Raw genomic sequence first — 27,361 nt, forward strand, 5'->3', positions numbered from 1 at the left:
GGAAAACAAGCTAACATGATACTAACAAGGTATTCAAATAATTAGTAAATTAATAAATTAATTTAATTAATTAATTAATAAAAAAACAGATAGTTAAAACTGCACTGAAATTAATTATTATAAAGCAATGCAATTTTTTTTTTTTTTTTTTTTTTTTTTTTTGCAATTACACATACATCATTTAAAGGTAAATTAAAGTAATAAACTCATAAATATACAAATAAAATACAAATAAATACATTACCAATAAATCAATTATCAATTAATCAATTAATTATGAATTAATTAATGGTTTGATTGTTAATTATTAGTAAATAGTTATTTATTGAAAAATAACTCTTTATATGAAAAGTTTAATTAAAAGAGAGACACAATAAACCAATAATTCTGCAATCTTAGAATGCACATTAAGTAAACATTCATTATCAATAATCAAAAAACCCAAACTGGATAACAAAACCGAGCCAAAAACCAACAAGATACTTAAAATTAAGATTAATTATTCTATCATGTTATCTTTCTAAGTTTCTTTTGTATTTTGTTATGAAGTGATCAATTGTAGCCAAAATCGTCCAAAATAATATTTCATTTCGCATACAGAGATTGATTCCGCAGTATGTTCAGATATGAATCTTATTCAACTTTACATATTTTTATTGGAGGAAATTTATGTTTTGACAATAAACTTTATCTGAAAATTCTGTTTAAATTATTCCTAATAAGGCTTTATCGTAATTTTATGCTATCAATAAATCTTACCCTTGGACTCTTACCACCAGCCACCAAAAGCAACGCGCACACCTTTCGATAACAGTTTTGTCAAACTTGCTCGAGACTCTGCTATTGCGTAACGGTCTCGCGTAACATTTACTGCTGCTCTTTTGCGTTTCGTCGCGCCCGCTTGACGGTTGTGCTGTGCTAAAATATTTACCAGATAAATAAATGCGACGCGGCGCCATCGCAGTCACCTTTGCCGCGAATAAGCCGAAAGTACACTTCCCTTTTTTGCTGCTGCTGCTGCTGCGTCGCTGTGTCGGTGTCGAGCCGGCCGCACCGCACCCACCACTAGATGGCGCCTATATACCCGCAGAGTAAATCCCGCAGGAAGCAAGCAGGCAACGAGAGATACTACCAACAAACTAAGCAAACATGGCAGCAGCAGAGGCAGAGAGGCAGCATCGCCCAAACCGAACACCCGAGCGCTTGACACGTTGAGTGTGTTGCCATGGTGACACAACCGACACCAATACACACGCGCCAAGCACATCCTTCGCCCAGGCTGGTTAGTTGGTGGGCTGCGAGGGGGGAGGGGGTGGTTTATGGTGCGATACCAAAAAAAAAATGGACTTCCACTCTGTGTCCCGCATCGTGTACTCTGGCACACGGTTGAGTTCACGGATTCCAGGAGTGCTATTCAATTTACGGGCGCATCCTTCCGTGACAGTTTGGAGTTTTCTTTTTTTTTCGCTTTTTTTAGGTGGCGGCCTAGCTTGCCGCAATAGAGCGACTGAAGGTAGCTTTTGATGGAGGTTTTGGCTGGATGGTTGTTTATCGTCAGCATATTTTCCTTTTTTTTTAGCTAAAATACATATGAGGGTGAAAATTCCTGACAATAGATTCATCTTTCCTTTTATGGGGAAACAAGCTGCGTGCAATTTATTTTAACTTAACTCACAAAAATAGATCATTTTCATTGTAGAAAGCTTTCACACATTATTGTGAACGAATATAGAACCATGCAATAAAATTCTCATTAAAAATGCTTAAATTAGTGGGACTTATAGCGTATCCAACCTGAACGATTTCTCACACATTTAAAGCATACTGTTCAGCAATAAAAAGTGCTAATCCTTTTATAAGGTGTGACCGACTCTCGGCAAGTCGTGAAACTTTAAGCATTAATTTTGATCCCGAAAAACACCAAAACACAACTTTACGGTTGGCTTGTGGCTTGTTGGCTTGACCTGTATCGTCTAATGTAGGAGTTCATCGTCATTAACCGATGATAATCTGTTTTAAAAATAGCATCAATCCCAACTCATCTAAAACCACAACAATTAAACTTATTTTAAGTCCGATTTGGAGCCTTCGCTTTTGTCCTTTCTGACATTCCATGGTTTTGTGTGGTAATTGTTTTACAAAATCTCATAGTTTCAGTTTTTTTTTGTGTTTGAAATTGTTGCCTAAGCACTTGGGCGTAGTCATTACAAAAACATAAAAGCATCACACTCCTGTGATGTTTATTATCAATACAATGTGAACATTTTGTGAATATATTCATGCACTGTCTTTCTCCCTAGTGTTATTTAAGTAAATAATTAAGCGATTGCCGTTTTAAGTTTTAATTGCAAATTCATAAAACAATATGTATATCTTTCTTTATCTTGATTTGTCGTCTAAAACTTCGTTTGTGTACTTCGTGACGTTCCATGACAGGAATCGAACCACATTCTACCTTGTAATCGCCGGCGCCCTTACCATTCAACCATCGAGTCGCCTCCGGTTTAGGGAAGCTATTTATTAATAAGACTGTTACAGGTTAACCGTGCAGTACACAAAATAATCTCTGATCTCAAATATTCCAAAGCCTCAATTTCAATTTGAAAAATAAATTTAAGAAATAGTGCGCATTCAAAACACTACCGGCAACGCAGCCGACGGCAACTAGCTGAAAGGTTGGTTTCTTAACAAATGAAGATACAACAAATGAAACAATGAATAACAACATTTTTAAAAGTATTCAAAGTTCTTGATTATTGTTTATTCAATTTATTGTTAACAACAATACGAATGAAATAAAATAAAAGTTCAACCTAAGCTTAATTGCGTCTGCAATGCCTGCAATGCTCACAATTTTCTCCAAGTTTTTGTATTATTATTTCAATAAATTTGTTTTTTTTTAGATGTTCTCGACATGAACATCTGAAAGCATCAATTTAAGAAAGCAAATTATCTTCAAACGATATAAAAATCATAATGAAGTATGTATTAACCCGTTCTTTGTTATATCATAATTTAAACGACTTTTCCGAACTGAATAATTATTAAAAATTAATTGCAGCTCAATTTGCGATTCCTCCTTTCCGATTTCAAACTTTATTTCCCCGCCCTGCAGCATCATATTAATGTCAAATCCTTTTTACTCCCTCCCTGGTTAAAATCCCTGTTCCTATCAATCCTTCTAGGTAAGTGCGGCGTGTTGTGTATTAATATACTTTCATAGCAGCAGCAGCAGCAGCAGCAGCGGCATATCATCTTACAGCCGTACCTGCCCCGTTGTACCCTGCTAATTGCTCCCGAGGGAAGCATTTTCAAAGATGCGGACGCTTAATGAGGAATTAATAATCCCCATCTGCTGCTGATCCTCGAATCGGAACTGCGCCGACGGTGTGATTGGATTTGGACAAGCCTGAACTGAAAACCCCAGATCTGTGACTCTTCTTCTCCAAAGCCAATGCTCCAAAAGTCCCCTACAACAACAAAAAAACGGCTAAAGTGTCACTCGCCCAAGACTGGCCATCCGATGTCCCTTGCTGTGGTAAAAAGCAACCAAACGAGAACGTGCTGAACGCACTCACTTCATCAACGCATCCCCAAAACCGAGGCTCCAGTCCAGTGCCGAGGATACAATGTTTTCTCCCTTTGAAGTAGTCGTCCAAAACGGGGGGTTCTAGCCTTCAAAGGGATGATCCAAAATAATAATAACGGCTTTACATTATCCACCGACGTGTACGATGGTCCCTCTGTGTGTGTGTCTCCAAAACCTTGGTACGGTAAATAGCCCTGGAGGAAATGGCGACAAGCAAAAGGACACGAGACACAGCCATTCCCGACATGCTCGGAAAGGGGAATGACGTGCCCGAACGATGTGTCAGGCCCATCCAGGACTCCAGGGACAGGGACACGGGTGACACTACGCCGCAGTTTGGCTGCTTTCCTAATCGATGGCACATCCTGGCACCGTTTGATTGCGATACCTGGGATTTATACGTGTGTCCGGGGCGATGATGACTTCCTGTCGAGCCATCGAGAACTCGCTCGTGCCCACTCGGAAGTACCACTAAAAGCCTCACACCACCACTCCCGCGCCAGTGTGTGTGTGTGTGTGTGGTGCGAGCAAATTGCTCACTACTTCAAAGTGGCAAATCCCCTTTTCAATTTTCTAAACGGAAGATGAAGGATAAAATTTTAATGCCCAAGCATAATTCAATTTCGTCGCCCGGGCGCGGAACCACCGTACACCGACCCGTGTGGCCGATAGCGAACACACGATATCGATGCGATGCGGCGGGCTGTTTCGTTTCGTGGAAAATGGATTCACAATCGAATCATACGGAGCCGGCGCCATTACCTGGGCCGCGTTGCTGCCGCTGTCTCCGGGAGGGACCGTTGATCTCGGAGCGTGCACCATCGTACCTGGGTGGTCTTTGCTGAAGCGGCACAGAAGATGACCATTAGCTGAGCTCTGGTGTGCTTCTGGATGGTGAACGATGCGTTGCGGGTGCGAGGAAAATGGTGACACATCATAGGGGAGACTACCGTCCCACATTCAGCTAGGCAAGAACGTAGCAATGATGTGTTTAAATACCACAAAGGAAATGCGTAGTTTTAGCAATGTCAGATATAGGTTTTTGTTTTGGTACGATTGATCCATGTGTTTGGTATTTATTAAGGCCGGGCTACATTGATCGTACTCTCTGGTGTAATTTCGATTTTCACTAGCGCATCTGGCGGCGGCTGACCGAAGCATTTTTCCAAACAATTTGGAGCCGCTTCAGAAAATATGTAATTTTTTCATGTTTTTTACTTACTTTGGACGAGAAAAGTTTTGTTAAAGGTAGATGCACATGTCTTGTACGCATTGCATCCATTTTCATGACAAAAAACGATGGAAAAACTACTTAAATTTGAGATCCGGTACGACCATTCCCTTGACGACCAAAAAAAGCTTCCTCCAGCCTCCGCCAGATGGGCTAGTGAAAATCGAAATTACACTACGGAGTACGATCAATGTAGCCCGGCCTTTATGTTGTTATTCAGATTAAATGTGTCTCTTTTTCGGATGTTCGTTTTTGGATATATATCCGAGTAGTTGGAATTAATATAAAAAATACAAATGAATTAGATTCATTTTAGAAATTATATTAATTATTTGTATCATAACGATAGCTTCTCATTATCATGAAAAGTAACAATATGCAAACTTCACTTAAAATCAATTTAATTATGTACCAGAGAATGATAAACATTAAAATTATTTTCAGAAAACCAAGTTCTATCAAAAACGAACAAGAAAAATGATCAAATTGTACTGACGAGTATGACAATTTGGGAGAAGAAAGTCGAAAAAAAAGAAATAATTATTCATATGCGCTTGAGTTAATTTTGTTTATAACAAACACAATTGAATAATCAAAATTGAACAAATTAAGCTAAAATTGGAAATGATAATACGCATTTAAATAAAATTTTAATTCAAACCAAACGTCCAACCGCTTTTGCAAAGCAAAATTCAAAAATAACGTAACCAGTGCGTCATCTGCTGGACTCTAGCGAAAGCTACCTTTAACTGATCCGAGACCAACAGAATCCAACAGGAATTTCAGGATAGAAATCCAACAGCAATTAGATGAAATTTAGTGATTTTAAACGATTATTTCTAAATGATATGATAATTAACAGTCTTCAGTCCTGTGGTGTATAGTTATTGCGCTCACCTGTGGTTAAATTAAAATTAATTTCAAAAGGCAGTACGTTTCCGATTTCCGTACCTGTCGTACTTGGCAGCATGTCGAAGCTTCTCCAAAATCATGGTTTTATTTAACAATCTTTTCATTTCTATATTCATTGTACCAGCTGATGATGCATATTACTGCACACATTCGATTGAACGTTAATTTGTATCACACAATGGCTTCCGCTTTCTAAACCTAACTCCACTTCCCTCTACAGATCGGGAAAGGCGAACGTTTTCATCTTTTTCACCGACCGTTCGGCGGGTCGCGCGTTGAGATGTTTACCGAAAATCGTTATCACCTTATCTTGTAGGAACACTTCGAACTGGGAATCATTTTTCGGGATTGCTAAAAGAACAAAAAGCGAATTAGATAAAACAGAATACGAGAAACCACCTGCCATTGAAACAGGTTACTCACTTCGCAGTTTGTTGTCTTTCGAAATCATCTTGAAGGTTCCTTTCGTGTCCAGTACCACGATGCCCTTCATGCCGACCACGCTGGGCTGTTTCGATCGAACGATGTGAATTTTGGCTCCATGATAATCCGCCTTCAGTAAGCTTGCTCTACAGAGAGACAGAGAGAAAAAGGAAACACTGATCAATATGCCCTTATAGCACTAAAAACATTCCCCCATTCCGGTACATACACAATCGTGTTGTATCTCGCCTCGGTCACATCCGGACATTCTCCCGGCGGGAAGAAGGTATCGTAATAGCCGAGCCACATCCGGTGTAGCTTCAACCCATCTCGGTACGTAATCGTATCGTGCGGTAAGGTGTACAGGCCAAGCTCTTTGATTTCCCTGCGCGAAAGTTTCTTTTGCGTAAGCTTCCCCGCGTTCGCTTTGTTCTTCTTCAGGATGACGTGCTTGTCCCCAAGGTCCACACTGCTGTTAGCAATCTCCAGTATTTCATGCCGGTAGCGTGGAGCGACCAGCTTTGCCAGGAACGAGGAAGGATCTAACGGTGGAGGGAAATGTTATGTTAGCTTTTACACGCAATAAACGATGATTTTACAGCGCTTTACCAGCCATCGTGGACGCACGTGCGGACGGTCTAGTTTGTTTTGGGATGGTTTGTTTACAAAGTTTGACGTTTCGCCGGTTGGTACCGGTTGTACCGCTGTAAGCAAATAGCCAGTACAGCTGTCACGCACACACTTTAACTACAACCAGTATTAACGGACACGTTCAGTTAAAATTACACGATGCAAACCGTAATTGTGATGTTAGTTTTTTTATACGACAATTCTACTTCATTCTATGATTTATTTCAGTACAAAACAGGATTTTCAATCATTGCTCTAAAATCCTTTGCCTTCCGACACTTCCATCACGCCGAGCAGGCTGGTCGCAATCTCTCCCAGCTGCTCGTCCGTTGAATCCTTCATCGTTTTGATCATGGCCCACGGGATCTGGAATTCAAAACGAAGCCTAGTTTTGAAAGTTCCCACTAAATAGTTTTACTACGTTCCTACCTTCTCCGACAGCGATGACGGTATTCCTGCCTCCACCGTTACGCTCAGCAAGCGATAGATGATGGCCACCGCCGCTGCCACCACATCGGTCGGATCGTGCAAGCTCAGGCAGCGCAGCACACTGTTGACGAGCCTCTCCTCGCCCAGCATAACGAACGCGACCGGATCCTCGAGTGACATGTTGTACGCGAACGTGAGCACCATGCGCTTGATGAAGCGAAAGTGCGGATAGCTCCAGCGGTCCTGATCGAGCACCATCCGCTTCAGCAACTCCACCACCAGCTCCTGCTGGGCGAGGAACGCACGCCCTTCCACGAACGCGGCCAAGTTCGTGATCGACCCGAGCAGTGATACGACGAACACGTGCTCGAGCGATTGGAGCGGCGGCAGGCTGGTAGCGTAGGCGAGCAGAAACGAATCGATGATGCCCTTCGCTAGGGCACAGTACTTCAGCATCGAGTCTTGCGCCTGCACCAACACCTTCACGTTCGAGTGGCTCTTGAACGATTTCCACACGATCTCACCCATCACGGTGCCGATCTTCATCATCACCTGGTACTGCCCTTCGTACAATCTGCAACGGAACGGAAGCAATCGGTTGATAATGGCAGCACGACTTGTTGAAGGTTCTGTCGGGGGGAAAAGCGAACTTTTTGTAGTGTTGTGACTGGGCAGCCTTTTCCTCCAGTTGCCGCTCGAGTAGTGCCACCTTTCCTTCCGCTTTCAGCGCTCGTTCCTTCCATTCCGACGACTTTTCGTCCACTTCCTTCAGCTCTACGGGACAGGTAAAAGGATGGCAGCTTGCAGGGAAGTTTATATACAATCGGGTTTCCCTTTTCATACTTACTGCTCTCGAGCAGGGGAACACACTTCTTGGTCACGTAATGCAACATCTTCCGGTGGCGCTGTACAGCAATATCCATTTGCTTGCAAGCATTTTCGTTTTCTGCCATCCTGGTGCGTGCAGCAAGTGCAAAACAACAACAGCAAAGTGTACCGTGCCGAGGGATGAAACCGCTTTGTTGAATTTCCGTTCCTCAACCGGTTCAAACATGTCTCGAAACGGTTCTAAACCGGTTGCTCCATGTTGTTTGATGACTTTATCATCTTTCTAATATTAATTTTCATCTCGAAAATTTCATAAACTCATAAAATCGTTCATATTAATTATTATTGACCTTAAAATTCACGAATAAAACACAAGATTTGATTGAATTTGATGATCTTTCAGCCACCCTGTGATAACGCGGCTTCAACCGTTCAACCCACCAGCGTAGACGCAGCGTGACAGCCAGCCTGTCACAACAATCATTGCTGCTGTTGCAAAATACATACAGAAACACGGCTAAACAGTTCTAAAGTCTGTGCATTTTAGAAAATGTGTTACGTGTTGCGAGCAAGAGGCGAAGAAGACTGAAGAACTGTTCGCTCCAGCGAGACGAATTCTCGGTCCAGTGGGCCAGCCTAGAGAGTGGCGCGGACACAAAACCGTCAGCCCGTAGCCGCTGCTACCGACCACTTTCCCGGCCGGGGAGAGGTGGACAGCCAGTCATCAAGAGTGCTGCAGTCGCGCGCGGTGAACACGGTGGCAGAACGAAGAAAATTACCCGTTTTATGACTGGAGGAAAAAAAAAACAAGCAGGGAGCAAAATCCCCCCATCGTAGCGTCCACGGCACGGCCGAAAGGGGCACATCACACGGCACACGGTGAAACTTTCTCCCAGTCGCTCGCCAGTCTTGTGATACGTTGGACACGGTTGCAGCAAAGGGTTTGTTTACCTGTGTACCGTACTGCTTAATGTGTCTGGCGATAAAGTACTGTGACAATCAGTGGCAAGAAAGCAGACACCGTTGCTTGGGACTCTCGATTAGCCTCGCTTGAAGCAAAACGTAAATCCGCGGAGCGGCGAATCGAAGCAGATTTAAAGTAGCGAGAAGCGTCAAGCGAACGTGTGTTTTCGAGAACACCCCTAAACTATTCTCAGTCCAATCACGCAACGGAAAGTATTTTGCACAACAGACCGTCCGCAGACCGACCTGCAGTGGATAATGTGCGTGGGCATTATTTGATTTGCAAAAGCGTCCCAAAAAAATCCCGAGCCAATTGTTGCCGATCGCGCTGTGACCTAGAACACATCCGCCCAAAGGACAGTATTGGACACTCATCAGCCATGGCCAGCAGTGAGTCGGCAGGAAGCTCGTCCGTAATACGCAAAGGTAAGTGAAAGTCCGCTCTTTGCAATTGGATTCATTTTCCTTCGTTTCTTGTTTCATGCCAACCCTTTGATGATCGGTCGTGTGCACAGACCGGGCCTTTGCACAGAATATTGGGGTCAGCCGGTCGTGTTAATTGCTTTTTTCCACTGCGACTGACAATGCCGACCCGCCGTTGCAGCGGGCAAATAACGAAAAGCACGACAGACACCGACGACGCTACGGCGGGAAGGGCGGGAAGAATAATTGATGATCTGTCTTTTGCAAATGCTTCCCTCGCTTCCCTCGAACCGCGTTATTGGCACGTGGCAAAAATCCTAGGCTCAATCCAACCCAGTCGGCTCAGAAAGCAGCCAACCGATTGTGGATAGCACAATTCGTGTGGCTGTATTGCGAACCAGCTATTGCACAGATTACGGGCAGCGAATGTACTGGAATGATGCGAAATATAAGTCCGCTCTCGTTCCAGTTTCCCTCGTTTCCCCGGCCTCGCTGATAAGCTAAAATCATAAATTACATCCACTTATGAAGTAAGTGTCCCGTACACCACTCTTGCCTACTCCCCTTAGCGGAACGAGAGGAAGCTGCTGGTTTCCCCTCTCTTAAGCCATCCCCACAGTGTTTTGTTGTTATCACCAGGTTGGTTATCTTGCTTGGCCTGCACAGAACGATACGCACACCCTCCCGGGGCGTGCTCTCGCGCGTTTTTGCCGACTTCGTGGGCGCGGGAAGCTTCATTGTTGAGTGCAAAAAGCGAGCGAAAAGCAATGGCCGCTCGGCCAGAGAGCTCTATGAAGCTTGCACTCGTGTGGTGGTGGAAGGGCACGAGCACATTAGAGAATAATTATCATCTTTCAATCTTTGTTTAATGCATTCGTCATATGCTTTGCTCTCCCCCCATTGTTGTGCTACTTTATCGCACTTTATCGGGTCGTCAATCTAAGGTGTGAGCTTATTAATTTGTGATGATTTAATGAGTTTAGATCATTCATTTGTACAGAACGGAACATGAACCCTCAAGCGCAATAAAATGTGCCTTTGCTGGATAATGAAGCAAAAGATTATCAACGTCAAATATGTTCACTTATTTATTAAACCTATTGTTTATTACATGCAAAAGTTCATTAAGCGCAAAATATAGGTTTAAGGTATATGAAACCTTTTATCAGCAAACCAGCTGTCGATGGAATTGTTTTTGAAAAAGAGTGGAATGTTTCTTGGCCGGCTTGCACGAATGAATGAGCATTGTTTCGGCGAGATAATAAGTGCCGATCATTACTCGCCCCTGAGCAAATACTTTGAGCTGCTCTATTCAGGCGTTTCACTCTGCCAGGGATGAGCAACCTGATCAAGAGTATTTGTGTCATATGGCGTTTAAAAGATTATATTAACGAAATTGTCTGATGGAACATATTGTTCATGTATCTGCAAAGATCTTTAGGGGACCAATCAGCTCCAGTAGCCTCTTAGAAAACAATTACGATGAGTGTAATGTTAAGTTGTTAAGGCGTATAAACTCTAGATTAAGCCGAGGTAGTGTGGAAGTGAAAAACTACATTAGGGTATTTGAGTACAACTATTTCACAACAAGCTGTATTATGATATTTTCGGCATTAATCGGTAATCACATTCCTGCGAGTATATTTTTTCAGTAAACATATAGCTTATTGAAATATTTGAACAACACTAAACGATTGGCAAAATAAACTATTTTTCTGTATAAAAGGTAATATTTTTACATTTAATATAAGATGCTTGTGTATAAGTTAATGTGGAATCAGCGAGAATTAGTGTAATACTGAATTTAAGCTCTCAATCACCATTGTTTGTCAGTGCCCATTAATGGTTGATTCTAATGCATCTATTTGTGCCTGTTAAGCTTGAATATTTATTCTAGCAGAAAGTATGATTCATTCCAAAGGTCTATGTCTGTAACTACATTGTTTTCTCGTGAAAAAAAAACTAAGACGATTTAGTCAATTCTCGTTGTTTATGCCTTTAGATCTTCGCTAAGAAAATTTCTTTACATTAATTTTACAAAATTGACGTAATAAGGCCCTATCACATTGGGGCATTTAGAATCGAACTGCTACGTCGAATACGAATACGCCGTTTGACAGCTTTTACCTCGCCAGGAAAAATGAATTGGTCTAGACCAGCGATCGGCAAAGTACTTCTCGCGAGCCGCATGCAGCTCTTAATCGTTCACATATTTCAGAGCGCTTTCACACATTTTTGTTATCGATTTTACAATTTGGCTCTTCCCGTGAAACTCTACAAACATACTTGTAAAATCTCGCTCTTTCGGTTGCAAAGATTGCCGACCACTGGTCTAGATCAATGTAAATTCTTTCAAGAAGAAGAATTCTACTGTCAAGGAGGAAAACTGTGTTTTTTTTGGAAAGAAACACATAAAACAGATCTCCAAGTGTCGTCGTAAAACAACTTCTTCGGCAAAGAAATATTAGTTTAAATAGAGAGATAAATTTCACATAAATTTCTTTTTCGTAATTTCCAGCGTGTTATTACATTAGCGAAGAAAACTTTTTTGTCAAATCGGGACAACGAAAGATAAATTCTGGAATTATTTATGCAATGTAATAGGGCCATAAGCATATAGTTTTTAATACTATTTATGAAAAAAATATTTTCTATTGTCATTTGTCAAATTTTGACTTGAACTTTTGACGAAATAGTATTAATAACTAAGTAAAACATTCAAAACTGTGTAAAATGTATGCCTTAGGGACAGAAATTGATGATAACGAGTCAACAATTGTGACACGTTGATGACAATTTGAATCTTAGAGGCAAAAATGTAGCGGCAGTAATTAAAATAGAAAGCATTTTGCACACATTCATTGCAAAAATCGAAGCGTTTCTCAACAACATTTGTGTTACTAGTTTCCACGAAGCGTTTCCACTGGGAATAAAAGTCATGCACCGAAGTGCATTCGCACCGCCACCGCGATGGATGAACGGTCGGCAATGGAATGAACCACTTTGCGTCCGCTTAGTGTACAAGCCGCTTAGCGCGCCAATCGGCGCGCCGTACACTCTTCTCCACAAGTCTCAGCGCGCTCAGCGCAGCGCAGCGCTCGAAAGAGCGCCGCGGTGGAAAGAAGAGAATCCCGCTCGTACGAACCAGCGCAGAGCCGAGCGGCGTGTCTCAGTGTCTATTAACCACTGGACGGTCGCGGTTCTCCCACACGACGCTCTTGACGCGCGCACCCAGCCCATAACGTCGGTCAAACGCTGTTTTTGAAAAACGGTCCGCGAAACTAGCGCCCTATGCAACGCCGTGTGCTGCTGGTGAAGGGGTGTATCAGGCGATAGAGATCGGATGATCACGCGCCACTCCACGTTCGCATCAACGAGCTGCTCCTGTGACGTGTTTGTGCAGTTTTCGATTTCTGGCAAGTGGTAAAGTCGTCCAGCGAATGATACAACAAGCGCGCAAAGTTTGGTGAAATTCGCGGTTCTAACAACCCCGTGTTTGAGTTTGGTGAGAGAAAGAAGTCGTCGCCGAAAGAAACCGTTAGTGTGTGCTTGTGTGTGTGTCTGTTCCTGTTCCTTCCGAGGTCATCCTCTGTCCGCTTCGCAAAAAGCGGCAAGTCTCGGTAGTGAAGGCGGCAGCACCAGCTGAGTACTGTTTCGTGCGGTGCGGCAGGAATTTCTCACAGTTTCACCGTAGGTGTCAATCAAGCAGTTCAATTGAGAAGAGCTGCCGACCATGCTTTGCATGCCCTGCCGTACGGTGTGTCGTGTGTGTTTCGTCCGTGATAACAGTAGCAGCAGCAGCAGCAGTAGTAGTATCGCAGGAAACGTGGCCTGCCAATCGGATGTTCTATTACCAACGCGCGAGGATAGACCTCATCTCTCCAAACCACAACGACACGATTGAAGCAGAAGCAGTATCTAATGTGCAGGGTTGCGAAAAATGTGTGTGGACACTTGGCGAAGTTGCCGTGCGATCATCACTCACATGGGGTAGAGATCGCGAAACTGGTGTGTTGCTACCCCGATGCTTCTGCCCCCAACTTCATGTTTAAATAATCTTCAGGGGGGAGTGGTGGACAGCAGGCACGCTGGTTGTGTCTGTTAACACTCTCGGCCACGCTTGCCGATCACGCCATGGTTTGAAGATCACGGCAAAGGTACTCTACCACTACGGAGAGGAGGAGCGCATATACCCATGGAATCTCCTCTCAGGTGGAACTCGGTGTTGTTGCGTGGCGTACGCTTCGCTTCGACCACCACCGCACATCAGCACAGCAAACTATTGTGTAACCGATTTTGGCGGTACTTTTTCTGCAACCACAACGCACAACTGCTGCCTGTCTTGGTATATGGGGGAAGGAGTGGTGGTTTTAGCGCCACCACGAACGCCGCATTAGAGTGTGCCCGGGCGTGCGTGCGGAATGCTCAGCAATTGCGGGCCCGTGTGTCTGTCTCTTTTGCGTGAGTGTGGGATCTTTCGGGTGGTCGCCCGACTTCGCTTCCTTGTTGTTATGCGTCTTACCTTTCTACGGGTAATGATGATGCCCACCTCACTTTAAAGCCATTCTCTCACCGATGAACCTTTCAAAACGGGGTGTTTTCTCTTTGTGCGGTCAAGCTGCGATCATCCAAAGACACAAGACACGACACGTACCTGGGGAATAGTGCGGTATGTTGCACTTTCGCTGTTCAAAGGCCGTGCGGCAATCCAAACACACACAGACAGCAACAACGAACGAACTGGAGCGTGTTAAACTGCACGCGAATGTTCCAAACGCCCCGCTGTGTAGTGGTGAAGTAACAACTGGTGACAAGCCCGTGGTGGTGGTACGATAAGTAAGAGAGGAGACCTTTGGCGATCGTGCCGGCACATTCCTGAGACACACCTTCGGCGTGACGTTATAGCCGCTTAAGCCACACACAGAGGGTCTCCTCAGGAGTTTTGTAGGTCAGCGCGCAAAAATCGTCATCAGCGAACGAATTGATACAGAGATAGGGGTGGGGATCGGGGACAGTTCGGTTATCCGAGATTGGTGGACACACGGTGAAATGAAGTCTGCAACAAAAGTCGTCGTAACAACGGCCGAAAACCGGAAGTGTGTCGGTGTGGCCTTTTCGGTCCGTGATTATGATGGATGGAAATGGACGGGGTGGGAGCCATGACACGCGCACAAACACACACACACACACACGCACCGTCAATGTCGCGTGTCATGAGACCGGTGCAAAGTTCAGTTCATTACTCTAGTTCTCTCGACACTTGCCCACCAGCGGGCCTTGGAGGGTGCGCCGGTGCACATGAGACTTGACTTTGAAGTGCATTTTTTCCTTTTAAATGTGCGTGATCGTGAAACACCATCTTCGTGCAACCAAGCGAGCCAAGAAGTGTTATCGCGAGCTGCGGCAGGAACAGGATGCGATGATCGTATGATCTCGAACACGGTTCTCTCAACCATAGTTCCGTGTCGTAGGCACCCATACTCATATCCAGGGTGGTTTGGAGGAAGGTTGCGGCTTTGGGAGAGATTTGTTGCTATTTTCTAGTCTAGCTGGTTGATAAATCGAATGCCTCAAAACCGGATTCTGGCAGATGTTTGCCTTGCCCCCACCGGCTGCTGGATACGGGTTCTTGTTCTTGAAGGGAGTAAAGAACGGAAGAGCTATTCTTAGCGAAACCTGTAAACAACGTCCACAACGACCCATCTGGAGATCATTCAAGAATTCAAAGTATTGATCTTCCTTTTGGAAATCTGTATTGGAGAACATCGCTTTGGTTTATTGATGTCTAGAATGTCTAGAATGTCTTAAGCTCTTTGGAATTAGACATCATTTCAAGATTATTGTTTTAACGTAAGTTAATGGCTATAGCGGGTCAAAGTTTGCATCCTTTGTTTGACCTTCCCAAACCAATAATTCATTCCGACGCGTACCTTCGTACTGTAGGAAGGATGACTTCTCGTCTTCCAAATATAAGCCAGCGCCACCGCAATCTCTCCACTCCACCGGGGGAGATAAGATTAAGATACGCAATAAGATTGCATCTTTCTTGCTGGTGTGTGTGTGCATGTGTACCTCACAAACATCAATTACGACGAGGTAGTTTGGCGCTTCGGCAAAACACATTTATCGGCCAACGGTCAAGTAGAACCTGTGGCGGCGACCCCCCCACAGGGAGGTTGTTCAAGGGGGCTGTGTATATGCTCTACTACTACGTCTTGGAAGGTGTTTTGTTGCCTCTAGCAACACTCTTTATGTTTTGCGAGTATTAGGGGGCAAAGTAGCCACACTACCGACAATGTTACACCGGTAAAACGCACTCAATGTCTAATCAACTATGAGTTAGTGGTCTACATTCCAGTATTTACAACGATTTTGTAGGTATTTTGTATTAAATGTTTGTATAATTTATCAAAGAACCTTATTCAGCAATCTGATGTTGGAGGATTTCACGATACTTGCCAGTTGATTGTTTTTGCCTGGAGTTTGACAGTAGGCGGCTGAAATTATGTCAACACTCCATACAAAACCATATGCCAAACTAGCAAATATATTGTCATCGATGTTTCAAAATGTATTTATTACTCTTTTCAAACAGAGAAATTGGGAACACAGCCCAAATTACAGCTTTTTTGCTTACATCATGGCTAGTATTGTGAAAGTCCCCATCAATGTAAAGTGATTAAGAAATCTACATTTAAGAATATTAAATTAGGGAAAATATGACACAAATGATACATAAGGTTAACAATTTTAACACCGTCAATAGTAATTGATTTTTATGGTGATAGTTCAAATTTCACCGTTGTTCTGACATTTCATGTTTGGTGGTGTATACTTTACCCCAAAGGTATCAACGTTTTGCACAAAGGTAGTTTAACAGGTTTTTATCAAATTCTTATTATACTTTGTTAACATAAATGTTGGGAAATAAAATATTATTTTTGTCGAAACTTTTGTTTAAAATCCTTTGCGTCTTTCCGTTTTAATAAACGAAAAAAAGTTTCAACCGCAGTTCAATTCTTCACATGTCCATTTTGCCCCATATACACCTAGCCGCGACAAAGCGACAAAGCACAGCACAACAGTAACTCACTACCTTGTCGGTGCCTTAACTTGCGCACTGGACAAAACACTGTCGATGAAAGAGGCTGATTGGTAAGATTTACTGCAATCAAAAAAGCCTAGAAGCTACACGGCAACCACCACTTGCGATTGATAGACGCTTTGGCTGGCCAGTTGGTTGGTTGCAAGAGAGTTTGTTGGAAGCTTTTTACTTCATGTTTGCTCATAAAAACAACAAACCCCGTGCCACACACACACACCACACATTTGCGGCGTTTCTCGTTCATATCGGCTCCCGGCGACGCTCCGTAACGATTTGCCAATTCATGCCCGATTCCATCGCATCGAATCCAGACGCGAAAAAACGAACACACCCGTGGGCCACAACGACGGTGGTGTGCCGGCTCTGATGTGTGACTCTCTTCGGCGAAGGTTATCATCAGTGCATGTCTCTGCGAGTATATGTGTGCCCGCGCGTGTGTGTGGGGGTTAAGTCGTGCCACCATCGGTTTTGTTTGCCTCTTGCCTTTTGCCGGACAATGCCTGGCTTTGGTGGGGTTGGGAGGGCTTTTTTAAGGGGCCCGCGGTGAAGGCTTGCCGCCCGAGACCGACACTCAGCGGCAACCGTTTGCCAATCATTAGCGAAACCCACGGGTGGTTGGTGGTGATGTTGTGGTAGTGGTTTAATTTCATTTTCTTGCGTGACCCTGATTGTTTTTGATGCGGGGCCAAGTCGCGGAGGGGGTCAACCGCCATGAAGACAGACATACTGGTTGAACTGGAAAGTTCCATCTACGATTGGAAGTGGAAGAGAGAGAAAGTTTGTGTTCTATAATTACCGGGCATGTCATGTACAGGCTTCATTCTAAGAGGAGATGGTTTTGTTGGATTATTAGAGGGACCAATATTAATGTGTTTGGTGTACGTACTATTGTTTTGATTGGAATGTAGATGAACAGGGAATGGGATTTTAGAACGGCTGACTATTAATTTGGAATAGTGAGTACAACCACAAGGCGTCCAAAGGTTGTCGGAATCAGAGTGTATTTTTAGCAGTGGTGCGGTCTTCCATGTTCATTTCCTTAGAATCATTTGCTTGATGAGTTATGTATGATTAAGTTTTTTTTTGAAAAATTCTTAATCTATTGCACATTTTGCTATCAGTTGGGTTAGAAGACTCCAAACTGGAACAAACGATCATTAAGGATGGCATTAATTTTAGTAAAACAGACTCCCCGGAAGAGGTACATATATGGTTTTTCGATTCATCTGAGACACTTGGTATACTTTCCTTGATTCTTGATGGAATAATGTCATAATACTAATGACGATCCTATCAGTTACAATAGATTTATTGACTTAAGCTACTATAGAAACGTTCGTGTGCTGGAAATGTTAAGATATCCAGGATTAAATAGTGGATTTGATCGTCCAGAGCCACTACTATATCCACTACATGCAATCATGCATCTACTACATGCAATCATGCTAGTCATACAGCTTGTAAGACTCCATTTGTATGCTCTTACGAGAATAAGATTAAAATCGCTTTTGAGCATCTTTGTTTGAAAACAGATTTAGATAGGTCTCAACAAACAAACGGACGTTGGACTTGGTTTTACAAAAAGTTTGGAATGTAAACTATGCCTGATAAAAGAGTTTTATTTGTATCTTGCGTCCTCTGGTTTCGTCCGTCCTGAAAGTATTTAAATTTAATATTTCCGCAATGTTTAATAGGAAATCCTTTCATAATACAGTTTGTTGAAGATCTTTTGAAGAACAAATATTGCAAGAGTCAAACGACATCAGACTAATAAGAGACGAATGATGCCAATCGGCTCAAAGTCTCTATAAAAATAAAGAATAAACATCAGAATAATATGGTTCATTGAAGAACTGATCGCACTCCAAGAGTTAGGTCTTCACTTTACTAACCAAACTGTGTACTGTAATCGATGTGATGTTGTAATTTAAACATTCTGGAAAGTTGTATATACTTTTCATTAAAAAAGCTCTCCATTTGTCGCTTGATTCCACTGTACCGATAAGTTGATAAAATGTAAAACATCGCCACATTCACACACGGGCACAACAAGACGGCACACGCAAAATACGTAAGCCTGTGACCTCCTTTATACGCGAGTCTTGCGACAAGAGGTGAGAAAGTTAAGCCGTCCAACCCCCATCTCAGAATATTGATGATGAGCTGCTTGGCAAGGTGTTGCCATCGCTCCCTGGCTGCCGTGTTTTACTGAAGCACACCGTCAATGAAAGCGCGCGGGCATCGCGACTTGAACTCGCAACTGATTTCCATTTGTCCACACAGTGGTTGACCTCGCACAATGTAAAATAAAGGGGTAGAAGTGCACGTCCCTTTTTGTCGTTTAGCTTGCCCAACTCAACCTCAAGCTTTTGTTGCAAGTCGCCTAGCCAAGCCATGCTAAGTTCTACTCAATTTCTGGTAGAACCTTTAGGGGCATTGTTGTTGTGTGTGCTTAAAATCACACATTTGCAAAAAAGCCGTTTGCAGGGCGGACATTGTGTGTGTGTTTTTTTGCTGCAGCAGGTGGTAGCTTACACGGAAATGATCGCGGCCTCTCGGTGAAGAGAATGGCCACTTCCTGTACACGTCGTTCTCCTCGCGTATCTTTCCATCGGTAATTATTTCCTCCGCTCTGACGCTTGTAACAGACAAACACAAAACACACACAAAAAATCCACCTTTCCTGTTCATTTGCTGCGGGAGGGTTGTCCATTTGCGTCATTTTTTCGCCAGCAGCCATTTTTCCCGCGGGCCCTTGTCTCATCGATGCCGCCGGGCTATGGATAATATTAACACTCCCCCCATGCTCGAGACGAGATAACTCTTTGATCGCACAAAATTGGTAAACAAATCGGTACGACGTAGCAAAGCACACACACAAAAAAAGCAACCAACCACTTCTAACCGGAATTATGAGGCTCGTGGCTGTCGTTTAGTAGTGATAAAACAACGTCTGCCGTGCCTGTTGTTTCATGAGGAACTCCTCAAACAAGCCGTGGGCTGATGGCGGGGTAGTGCGTCATAATGTTTTGACGGAGTTCAGGATGTTTTTGCATGATAAATACGAAAAGGAGAAGATCACGGCATATGATCACTGACGATCTTCGTTTTGGTGTTGAGGTCACAAGTGTATCTTTTGTGTTTCCTTATTTATGAACAAAATTGTAAGAAATGAAATGGAATATACTAGCGATAGCTAACTCTGATATTGTTTCAAGAAATCCGGATGAATCTTTACAGTGAAACAATAAATCTAAATCTCAGATGTTGATATTCATGGGACGTCCAAGAGGAATCGCTAGGGACGGGTGAATCTCAGAAGATCTTTAATAATCCTAAGTGATCGTTATATAATCTATCACTACAAAAAAGGAAGGAAATGTCTGAAATAAGCAATAAATCAAAGTAGAAAACAACGGAACAATCTACTACTGGCTGACAATCCCCTCCAAACCTCGATAGTTAAGCTGTACCTGGAATTGTTTTGGTGGACATAACATATTTTTGAAGACGATCTTGAAGATCTCGTTATAAATGAATTGAGTTTGAATGCGACAATTTACACACATTGCCTTCTTATTAGCGGGTATGGGTAAGATTTGCTAATTTTGTTAATCCTTGAAGATCCACGAATGTTTCATTTTTTGAACATACATCTCCTACCGATTCCTTCCAGAAATTTAGGAGATTCATATAATTTCAAACTCCTTTTTTAATCTTTCAAAATATGTGTGTTCTACTGAAGGAGTTCAATCATACATGATCGCACTTGATCAAGCATACAATGAAAAATAGTAAACAATCCTAACTTTTACAGACTGAAAAAATCGATAAAGCCCCAAAGCGCATAGTTTAGCTTATCGCTTTGTGTATATCTATGACGTCATTTCAATTGGCAAATATCAATTTCTTACTGAAAAATCATGAAACGCTCCTATTTCTGAAAGTATTTTCTGAAGCAAAAACGCACTACACACTGCAAGAGCAAACGAGGCTGCAGCGTGTGCACATCAATGTGTTTTCGATGCACTTAGCACTGTTACCTTTTACGCCCGACCCGAACAACAGTAACGCATCGCGATAAAAATATCAAAATGGTCAATAATTGTGTCTGCTTTTGTTGTTATAGCCATCTTTAACCAAAGAGTCTCCCCCCCATAAAGCCACCCACCACCTATACACACCTGTGCAAACCAGTGCTTTCCCAACCTTGACCAAATGCCTGGTCATGTCAATTGATTTCGTAAACACAAAAAAACCCCGAAGGCTTCTTCGCCAGTCCCAAAGTCGCGGGGATCATATGCGGGAAGGAGGGTTTTTTTATGGTCTCAATATGGCCCACCTTTTTTGCACTACACCATGACCATCATTATCATCATCTCTGGTGAGAGAGTGTGATGTTGTTTGATGAAACATCACGCTAATTGCTAAATAATTCGTTTGCAAATGACGCAACTCGTGTGGACGCGGAACAGATTGTCCATTGACCCGTCTGGGATTGGACGCTCTTGGGACGCCTTTATGTGTGTCTGTGTGTGTCTCGATCACATTATCGTCGTTACTACACTGACCCGCGTGCCAATAGGGATCATTTTTTTTGCAAATCAGCCTTTTTTTGATGATAAGATCCATCACCGCTCATTGCTCCTTTTTTGTGCGGGAGTCGTAATTAGGGTTAAAAGTAATCAGAACATTGCGATAGCGTTGATAAACGCAAACCAAAAAAAAACAACCCTTTGCACAATGCAAAAGGCGCAACAGCATGACCAAGGTCGAGATAAAAGTGGACCGCCAGAGGGGGGAGGTTTTTGGTGTGTTACGAGTGCGCAGTGATTCATTGATTACGCCTGGCGTTGTTTTAGTTGATCCACAGCACAGGCCAACGGTTAGAGCTAGCAACAACACCTACTGTAAGCTCACAGCTTGACTTCGGTTGCTACATCGAATCGCGAATGTGGTAGAATCGTGCAGAATGAGGTTTAGGCAATATATTGATGCGCAAGAGGGCGCCACTAGCCACATGTGGCTTAGTGAACGATAAGAGTTCGCAGACATCGCGTATTAGTAACTGCTGCTACTGCTAGCTGTTCGAAGCGGAAAGAAACACATCGAAACTACTCACACCGACGCACGGCCAAGCAATGTTGATTGGTTTCATCTTCTTCCCCTCTTCTTCCATCCATCCCGCGAGTAACACTTTTAACCCAAACCCCAAAACCGACAGGTGGCGCTGAACGCGTACATCGAGCGGGGCATCCGGCTGCGCCAGGAGCGAGCCCTCGAGCAATGGACGCACACACGCATGGACGCGCTGGACAGCAGCAGCAGTCAGCCGCCGCTCGGCCCGCAGCTCTCTAGTGCCATATCGCGCTGGATCCTGTACGGTACCGTCGTGCCGAGCGTCCACGTCACGCCCAACGGCACGCACCGGCATCATCATCAGTACGCGACCCACTCGGTCGCCTCCCACTATCACCGTCCGCTCGTGCGCAAACCATCGTACCGGCGCAAAATGTCGTCCACCGAAAGCGGCGCCAGTGGTAGCAGCAGCCCCACGACCAGCCCCAAAGTGTCCTCCTCCCCGGTGCAGCAACATCGCCGTCGGACGGCGGCGGCAGCACCCTCACCGCACCAGTCCAGTCGCCGCACGGGTCGGGATCTGCAGCGTACCGCCACCGCCAACTCGTCACATTCCTCGGCCGGGTCCATTACCTCCATACTGTCCAGCCTGTCGTCGGCGAACAGTGGTGGCAGCCAGCAACAGCGCAAACAACGTCGCATCAAGCGACGAACCGCCCGCAAGTCGGCAACGGCGGAAGCGAAAGGGGCCCGACCCAGCGCACGGAGCAGCAAAAGCAACGGCAGCAGCAGCAGCAGCAACAGCAACAACAAAGCCAATACCGACACGCGGTGGACCGACGAAAGCCGGTCAGAATCGTCGGAACATTCCATTGAGGGGCCAGTGTGTAAGCATCGTTTCATAATTGTATTTTTTTCTATTCTACTTTACCCCTCTGGATGAGAGTGTTGTATCCATCTTTTGGTTGTTTTTTTGCATAGTTTTGTTCGTGTTGTGGCTTATTTCTTAAGATTTGTATTATTCCATCCTCTTATTGCTTCTTCATGCTTCCTAAGTTGGACTTTCATATTCTTAAAGTTGCGTTTTTCAACTTCTTTGTTTATTGAGCACTACCGATCGGCTTGCTTTCCATTACAATGTAAAGTATTTTGAAAAAAGACAGACATAAACTTTCTCCCTTTTTTACCATTCCGACATGCCAACAATCAATAATAAATCAATCATTCGGCATCTTGCTCCTCTGCAAACTATCAACAAACTCTGCCACGTTCCAGCAGTAGCACTTTCTTTTTCCCTCCAACATCTTCCGTCAAAGCGTTATTCGCGTGCATAACCCCACCGCCGCCACCGGATTCTTTCACACAAGATCACAGATTTAACAGATCCTCGCCTCGTGTGCTCCGAGACACACTTCCAATGACACACACGTGAATCAAAACCGGTTCTCCGTGTTCCGGATGTTTCAAAGGCGCTGTCCGGTTCTCGATGCTGGTGTATCGTGTGTGCGCGCCTAGCTCACGCCGCCTAGTCGCTGCTGATAAGCGTGCAATGCATGCATATGCAGCCCGGAGTCCTTGATAATGACTTTAGAGAGCGTGTGGAGCTCTCCGGGCCAGCGGGTTGAGCAGTTTATGGAGTTTGAAGTTTGGACCTTTCTTCGGCAACTTGCTGATAACAGGTTACGTTTGCTAGCCGCGTGCGCTATAGGCTATAGCGTTTTCACTGGCCGTTTCGATAATCTAATCAACCGATTCAAATCGATCGGATTTCGTCGGCTCTGCGGGTCTGCGAGTCTACGGCAAGCAGCGCGAACGAGGATCACCAGCACGAGCACGTGATCGCGGTAGCATGCGCTCAGAGGTCAGCTGGACGAGTTGATCAGCTGCGGTTCTTCGAGTTGAATGCGATCGAACCTCAAAAATGACCTTAACACCGAGCACGATTGAAGCGCGAAGGCATGTTGCCTGGGTCAGCGATAAGCTCTATGTGTATGTGTGTGATGAGGTCCAAAATCCCTACAACAATGTTTGGGTAGTCGTTGATGATCGATCGTTTGATTATTCCGTTTGCTTCAGTTTGCACCGTTATCTCGTCCATTTGTTTCAATTGTTTTACTAATAATTTCTCGTATTTCTTCTTCTTCTTCTTCTTCTTCTTCTTCTTCTTCTTCTTCTTCTTCTTCTTCTTCTTCTTCCTCCAACAGCGATGCCCTGGTTCGGCATGGACATTGGCGGCACCCTCACGAAGCTGGTGTACTTCGAGCCGAAGGACATCACGCCGGGCGAGCTGGATCAGGAGGCACGCATCCTGCGCAACATTCGGCGTTACCTGACGAAAAACTCGGCCTACGGCAAGACCGGCCACCGGGACAGCCACCTGCAGATGGACGACGTGGTGATACGCGGCCGGCGCGGCTCGCTCCACTTCATCCGCTTCCCAACGTCGGAGATGCTCAGCTTTCTGAAGCTCGCCAAATCGAAGGGCATGGCCCAGCTGGTGACGACCGTCTGCGCGACCGGTGGCGGTGCGTTCAAGTTCGAGGAAGACTTCCGGCAGCACGTCAACATGAAGCTGGCCAAGTTCGACGAGCTGGATGCGCTGATCAAGGGCATTCTCTTCACGGAAACGCACAACAAATGTGAGTGCTACTTTTGGGAGAACGCCAACGAAATTAGGTAAGCGAGGATTCTTTTTTGTTTTGTTTGATGGAAAGAAGTAGCATATTAACGTTTGTGTCTGTTTTTTCTTCGCTTTCATTTGTCCTTCTTGCAGTAGTACGAAGAAAAAGTTCGACTTTAGCCAACCGTACCCGTTTATACTGGTGAACGTCGGGTCGGGCGTCTCGGTGCTGGCGGTGCGCGGCCCGGACAACTACAAGCGCATCTCCGGCACGAGCCTCGGCGGCGGTACATTCCTGGGCCTGTGCTGTCTGCTCACCGGCTGTGAAACGTTCGAGGAAGCAATACAGTTAGCGACGAAGGGCGATCATAAGAAGGTGGACAAGCTAGTGAAAGACATTTACGGCGGCGATTACGAGCGGTTCGGGCTGCCCGGCGAGCTGGTCGCGTCAAGGTAAGTGCAATCGCTCGTGCGTTTGGGAACGTATTAAAACACTCCCCGTGTCTCCGTTGCAGCTTCGGACAGATGCATCTACAGGAAAGGCGGCAAAGCGTTAGCAAGGAAGATCTGGCCCACGCCATCCTCGTGACGATCACCAACAACATTGGTTCGATCGCACGCATGTGCGCAAGCAATGAGAAGATCGAGAAGGTAGGGTGTGACTAGGCGAATAAAAAAGGCTTCTTTTGCACATTAACTGCAATGCTGATCCATTTCCAGGTGGTGTTTGTGGGCAACTTTCTGCGCGTGAACCCAATATCGATGAAGCTGCTCGCGTACGCGATGGACTACTGGTCGAAGGGAACGCTCAAAGCGCTGTTCCTCGAGCACGAGGGTTACTTCGGTGCAGTCGGGTGCCTTTTGCAGTTCAACGGTGAGCTGCACGCACAAGTCGGTGATTTACTTACTTAGACTAGTAGATAGGAAGGTAACGAAACAGTGATGGGAGTGGGGTGACGCGAGAGAAAAAGGGCAATAGGCGCCGGCGGAGATCCCTTTCTTTCGTGTTTGTTTTAATACGCGCTAAATTAGCTTGTTCGTTTTGATCTAGTTCTTGTAAAAAGAGAGAGAGAGAGAGCGCGAGAGAGATCTTCTACACAATTGAGTGATAGCTTTTGAAGCTTCTGAATCGATTCATTTTCATCATTCTAACCTGCAAAAAGATTAGGCAAAATCAGCTCACTCGCTCTCCCGTAAGGTTCTAGGTGTGACCTAACAGCGGAGTAGCGAACAGAAAATAAGGAAAAACACATTCACTCTTGCGAAAATTAGTTAAGCGATGAGCAAAAAAAACCCCCTTCGCAAACAATCAGCCCCTTTTGCCGTCAGTCCAATCATAGCGTAACGTAATTTAACTTTGCCAAATCATGTCCCCGTATCCCCGCTGGTCCGGCACACATTGATAGGCAAGGCGCGCGGCCCATGACGATCTTTCGACGAAACTTATTCAACATATTTACAACGAGTGAGATTCATTAGACACAGGGAGCGCACAGGCGGAAGCTCTTTACTGCAGGCAGGCAGCAGCACGTGGCAAACACACACACACACAAAACAACGGAACCAGGATAAGTACTAGCTAAGGTAGTAGGCGCGTAAGGCAGTGACACTTTGCACCGGGTTGAGGAAGCTAAGTGTAAGTTTAAGACACTGTTAAGTCGCTGTGGGCTATAAAACGAGAGAAAGAGAAAATGAGCGGCATTGGTGGGGGAATAGCAGGTGCTCATTTGCAGTGATCGCGCGAGATCATCGCGTGTTCGGCAGATCGGTAGGAGTAGTAATGGGTAAATGTTATTAATTATTATTATTATTAGTTTTATGGTTATTATTATTAATTTTATTTTAGATTGTTAGTAAGAAGCAAGCGCGTTGAGGGCAAACGATTGGCAACTGTCTTTTTTTTGAGTTCAAAACTCGACCGTGTATCCCATTCTGGTTCATATGAAAAACCGAAGACGGTTAAACCCGAAAGCGACGCTAAAACGTAGGGATTTTGTTTGATCCTGTCTCCTCAGACTGCGCGAGAAGTGCGAGGTGAAGTGTTTTAAAACCGAAAATCGAAATTCAATCCAATGGCCAATCACTAGCTCTGCTAATTTTTACACACAAACACTCAATCTTACAAATACAACAAAAAACGAAGGTATCAAAATAAGGGAGGAAGTTGCGCATAGCGGTGGGCAGCTCAATCTCTTCATACGCCTAACACGCGCGCCTCAAATGTTGCAGCATCATCCGTCCATGCCGAACCGAAGGAATGAATGGAGTGAAAAACACTAGCAAAATGGTGTTAACAGTGGTATAGCGGTAGAGAGAGGGAGAGAGAGAGAAGCTGATAGAGGCAAAAGGTTTAGCGCGCGTTTAAGCACAAGCGGAATGGATTAAAAGTACGGCATGCAGGTGACAACAAGAAATGCGGGACATGCGTGACGGAGGCAGCCAGCAACGGGATGTTGAAATCACTTTAAACATAGAAAAGCAAAAGACAGCTTTGATCACGTTCGATCACTGCTAAACAATTTTCCACTATTGCTTTATACAGTTAATAAAAACCAAATGGAATATATACATATATACAGCGCACACAAGAAGACTTTGGTTCGTTTGATGGTTTGATTGCTTTGCATAAAAAAAAACAGTGCCGAAACGTTCATTATGATTTTTGTTTTATTTTTAGGTTGTTGTGAACATTTGATAAGAAGATGCGATCAATGCAGGACAAATTTGCAAATTCAGTGAGCAAAAATCACTGTTATAATCAACGGAATTATACAGTTATGAAGAATTTCAGCAACGACAACAGTATGGAAGCTGAGTTGCGCGCAAGGATGCTGGCTGCCAACCGGTCATTCTACAGCCTGAAAAATCAGTTCACCTCAAAGAACCTGTCGCGACGGAGGAAGCTGGGACTATATAGTACTTATATAGTACCGGTACTCACATACGCCTCTGAGACATGGACACTGTCCAAATCTGACGAAACCCTCCTAGCCGCGTTCGAGAGGAAGATGCTCAGAAGGATACTTGGCCCCGTATGTGTGGAAGGACAATGGAGGAGCCGCTATAATGACGAGCTATACGAGATGTACGGCGACCTCATTGTCGTACAGCGTATTAAGCTCGCCAGGC

The 27,361-nt window shown here is 44.4% G+C and overlaps 3 protein-coding genes across 6 annotated transcripts; 1 reads left to right on the forward strand and 2 right to left on the reverse strand.

Annotated features, from left to right (window-relative positions):
- Nucleotides 1-5,755: 5,755 nt before the first annotated feature.
- LOC1280926 (ribonuclease P protein subunit p29) lies at nt 5,756-6,825 on the reverse strand. The gene is made up of 4 exons (XM_320799.4): nt 6,765-6,825; nt 6,385-6,697; nt 6,156-6,301; nt 5,756-6,083 (listed from the first exon to the last, which is right to left on the reverse strand). Exons 1-4 carry the CDS (start codon nt 6,769-6,771, stop codon nt 5,947-5,949), a joined length of 603 nt encoding a protein of 200 aa, XP_320799.4. The 5' UTR covers nt 6,772-6,825; the 3' UTR covers nt 5,756-5,946.
- Nucleotides 6,826-6,991: 166 nt separating this feature from the next.
- LOC133394126 (uncharacterized) lies at nt 6,992-8,494 on the reverse strand. The gene is made up of 4 exons (XM_061663156.1): nt 8,062-8,494; nt 7,865-7,988; nt 7,215-7,788; nt 6,992-7,151 (listed from the first exon to the last, which is right to left on the reverse strand). Exons 1-4 carry the CDS (start codon nt 8,165-8,167, stop codon nt 7,041-7,043), a joined length of 915 nt encoding a protein of 304 aa, XP_061519140.1. The 5' UTR covers nt 8,168-8,494; the 3' UTR covers nt 6,992-7,040.
- LOC1280924 (pantothenate kinase 3) lies at nt 8,494-26,823 on the forward strand. 4 transcript variants are annotated; one of them, XM_061663152.1, is made up of 6 exons: nt 8,494-13,118; nt 21,758-22,499; nt 23,817-24,288; nt 24,386-24,685; nt 24,748-24,883; nt 24,953-26,823. In XM_061663152.1, the coding sequence occupies exons 2-6, from the start codon at nt 21,836-21,838 to the stop codon at nt 25,142-25,144; spliced, it is 1,764 nt and encodes a 587-aa protein (XP_061519136.1). In that variant the 5' UTR covers nt 8,494-13,118; nt 21,758-21,835; the 3' UTR covers nt 25,145-26,823. The 4 variants fall into 4 exon arrangements, with proteins under 4 accessions (XP_061519136.1, XP_061519137.1, XP_061519138.1 ...); XM_061663153.1 differs by lacking the exon at nt 21,758-22,499 and having other exon boundaries at nt 8,494-12,844; XM_061663154.1 differs by lacking the exon at nt 21,758-22,499 and having other exon boundaries at nt 8,494-9,431.
- The last annotated feature ends 538 nt before the right edge of the window (nt 26,824-27,361 follow it).

Source organism: Anopheles gambiae, chromosome 3, assembly GCF_943734735.2.
Source record: "Anopheles gambiae chromosome 3, idAnoGambNW_F1_1, whole genome shotgun sequence".
Lineage (NCBI taxonomy): Eukaryota > Metazoa > Arthropoda > Insecta > Diptera > Culicidae > Anopheles > Anopheles gambiae.

What these genes read in the sequence shown, in the direction of transcription:
- LOC1280926 (XM_320799.4), bottom strand. An exon ending in GCGAGATACAACACGATTGT is followed by an intron (nt 6,302 to 6,384) that starts GTATGTACCGGA and finishes GTCTCTCTGTAG; the next exon opens with AGCAAGCTTACTGAAGGCGG. An exon ending in GAAAGACAACAAACTGCGAA is followed by an intron (nt 6,084 to 6,155) that starts GTGAGTAACCTG and finishes TTGTTCTTTTAG; the next exon opens with CAATCCCGAAAAATGATTCC.
- LOC133394126 (XM_061663156.1), bottom strand. Translation starts at nt 8,167, where the DNA reads ATGGCAGAAAACGAAAATGCTTGCAAGCAAATGGATATTGCTGTACAG. An exon ending in TGTTCCCCTGCTCGAGAGCA is followed by an intron (nt 7,989 to 8,061) that starts GTAAGTATGAAA and finishes CCTGTCCCGTAG; the next exon opens with AGCTGAAGGAAGTGGACGAA. An exon ending in CAGTCACAACACTACAAAAA is followed by an intron (nt 7,789 to 7,864) that starts GTTCGCTTTTCC and finishes GTTCCGTTGCAG; the next exon opens with ATTGTACGAAGGGCAGTACC.
- LOC1280924 (XM_061663152.1), top strand. Translation starts at nt 21,836, where the DNA reads ATGGACGCGCTGGACAGCAGCAGCAGTCAGCCGCCGCTCGGCCCGCAG. An exon ending in TTCCATTGAGGGGCCAGTGT is followed by an intron (nt 22,500 to 23,816) that starts GTAAGCATCGTT and finishes TTCCTCCAACAG; the next exon opens with CGATGCCCTGGTTCGGCATG. An exon ending in GGCGAGCTGGTCGCGTCAAG is followed by an intron (nt 24,686 to 24,747) that starts GTAAGTGCAATC and finishes TCTCCGTTGCAG; the next exon opens with CTTCGGACAGATGCATCTAC.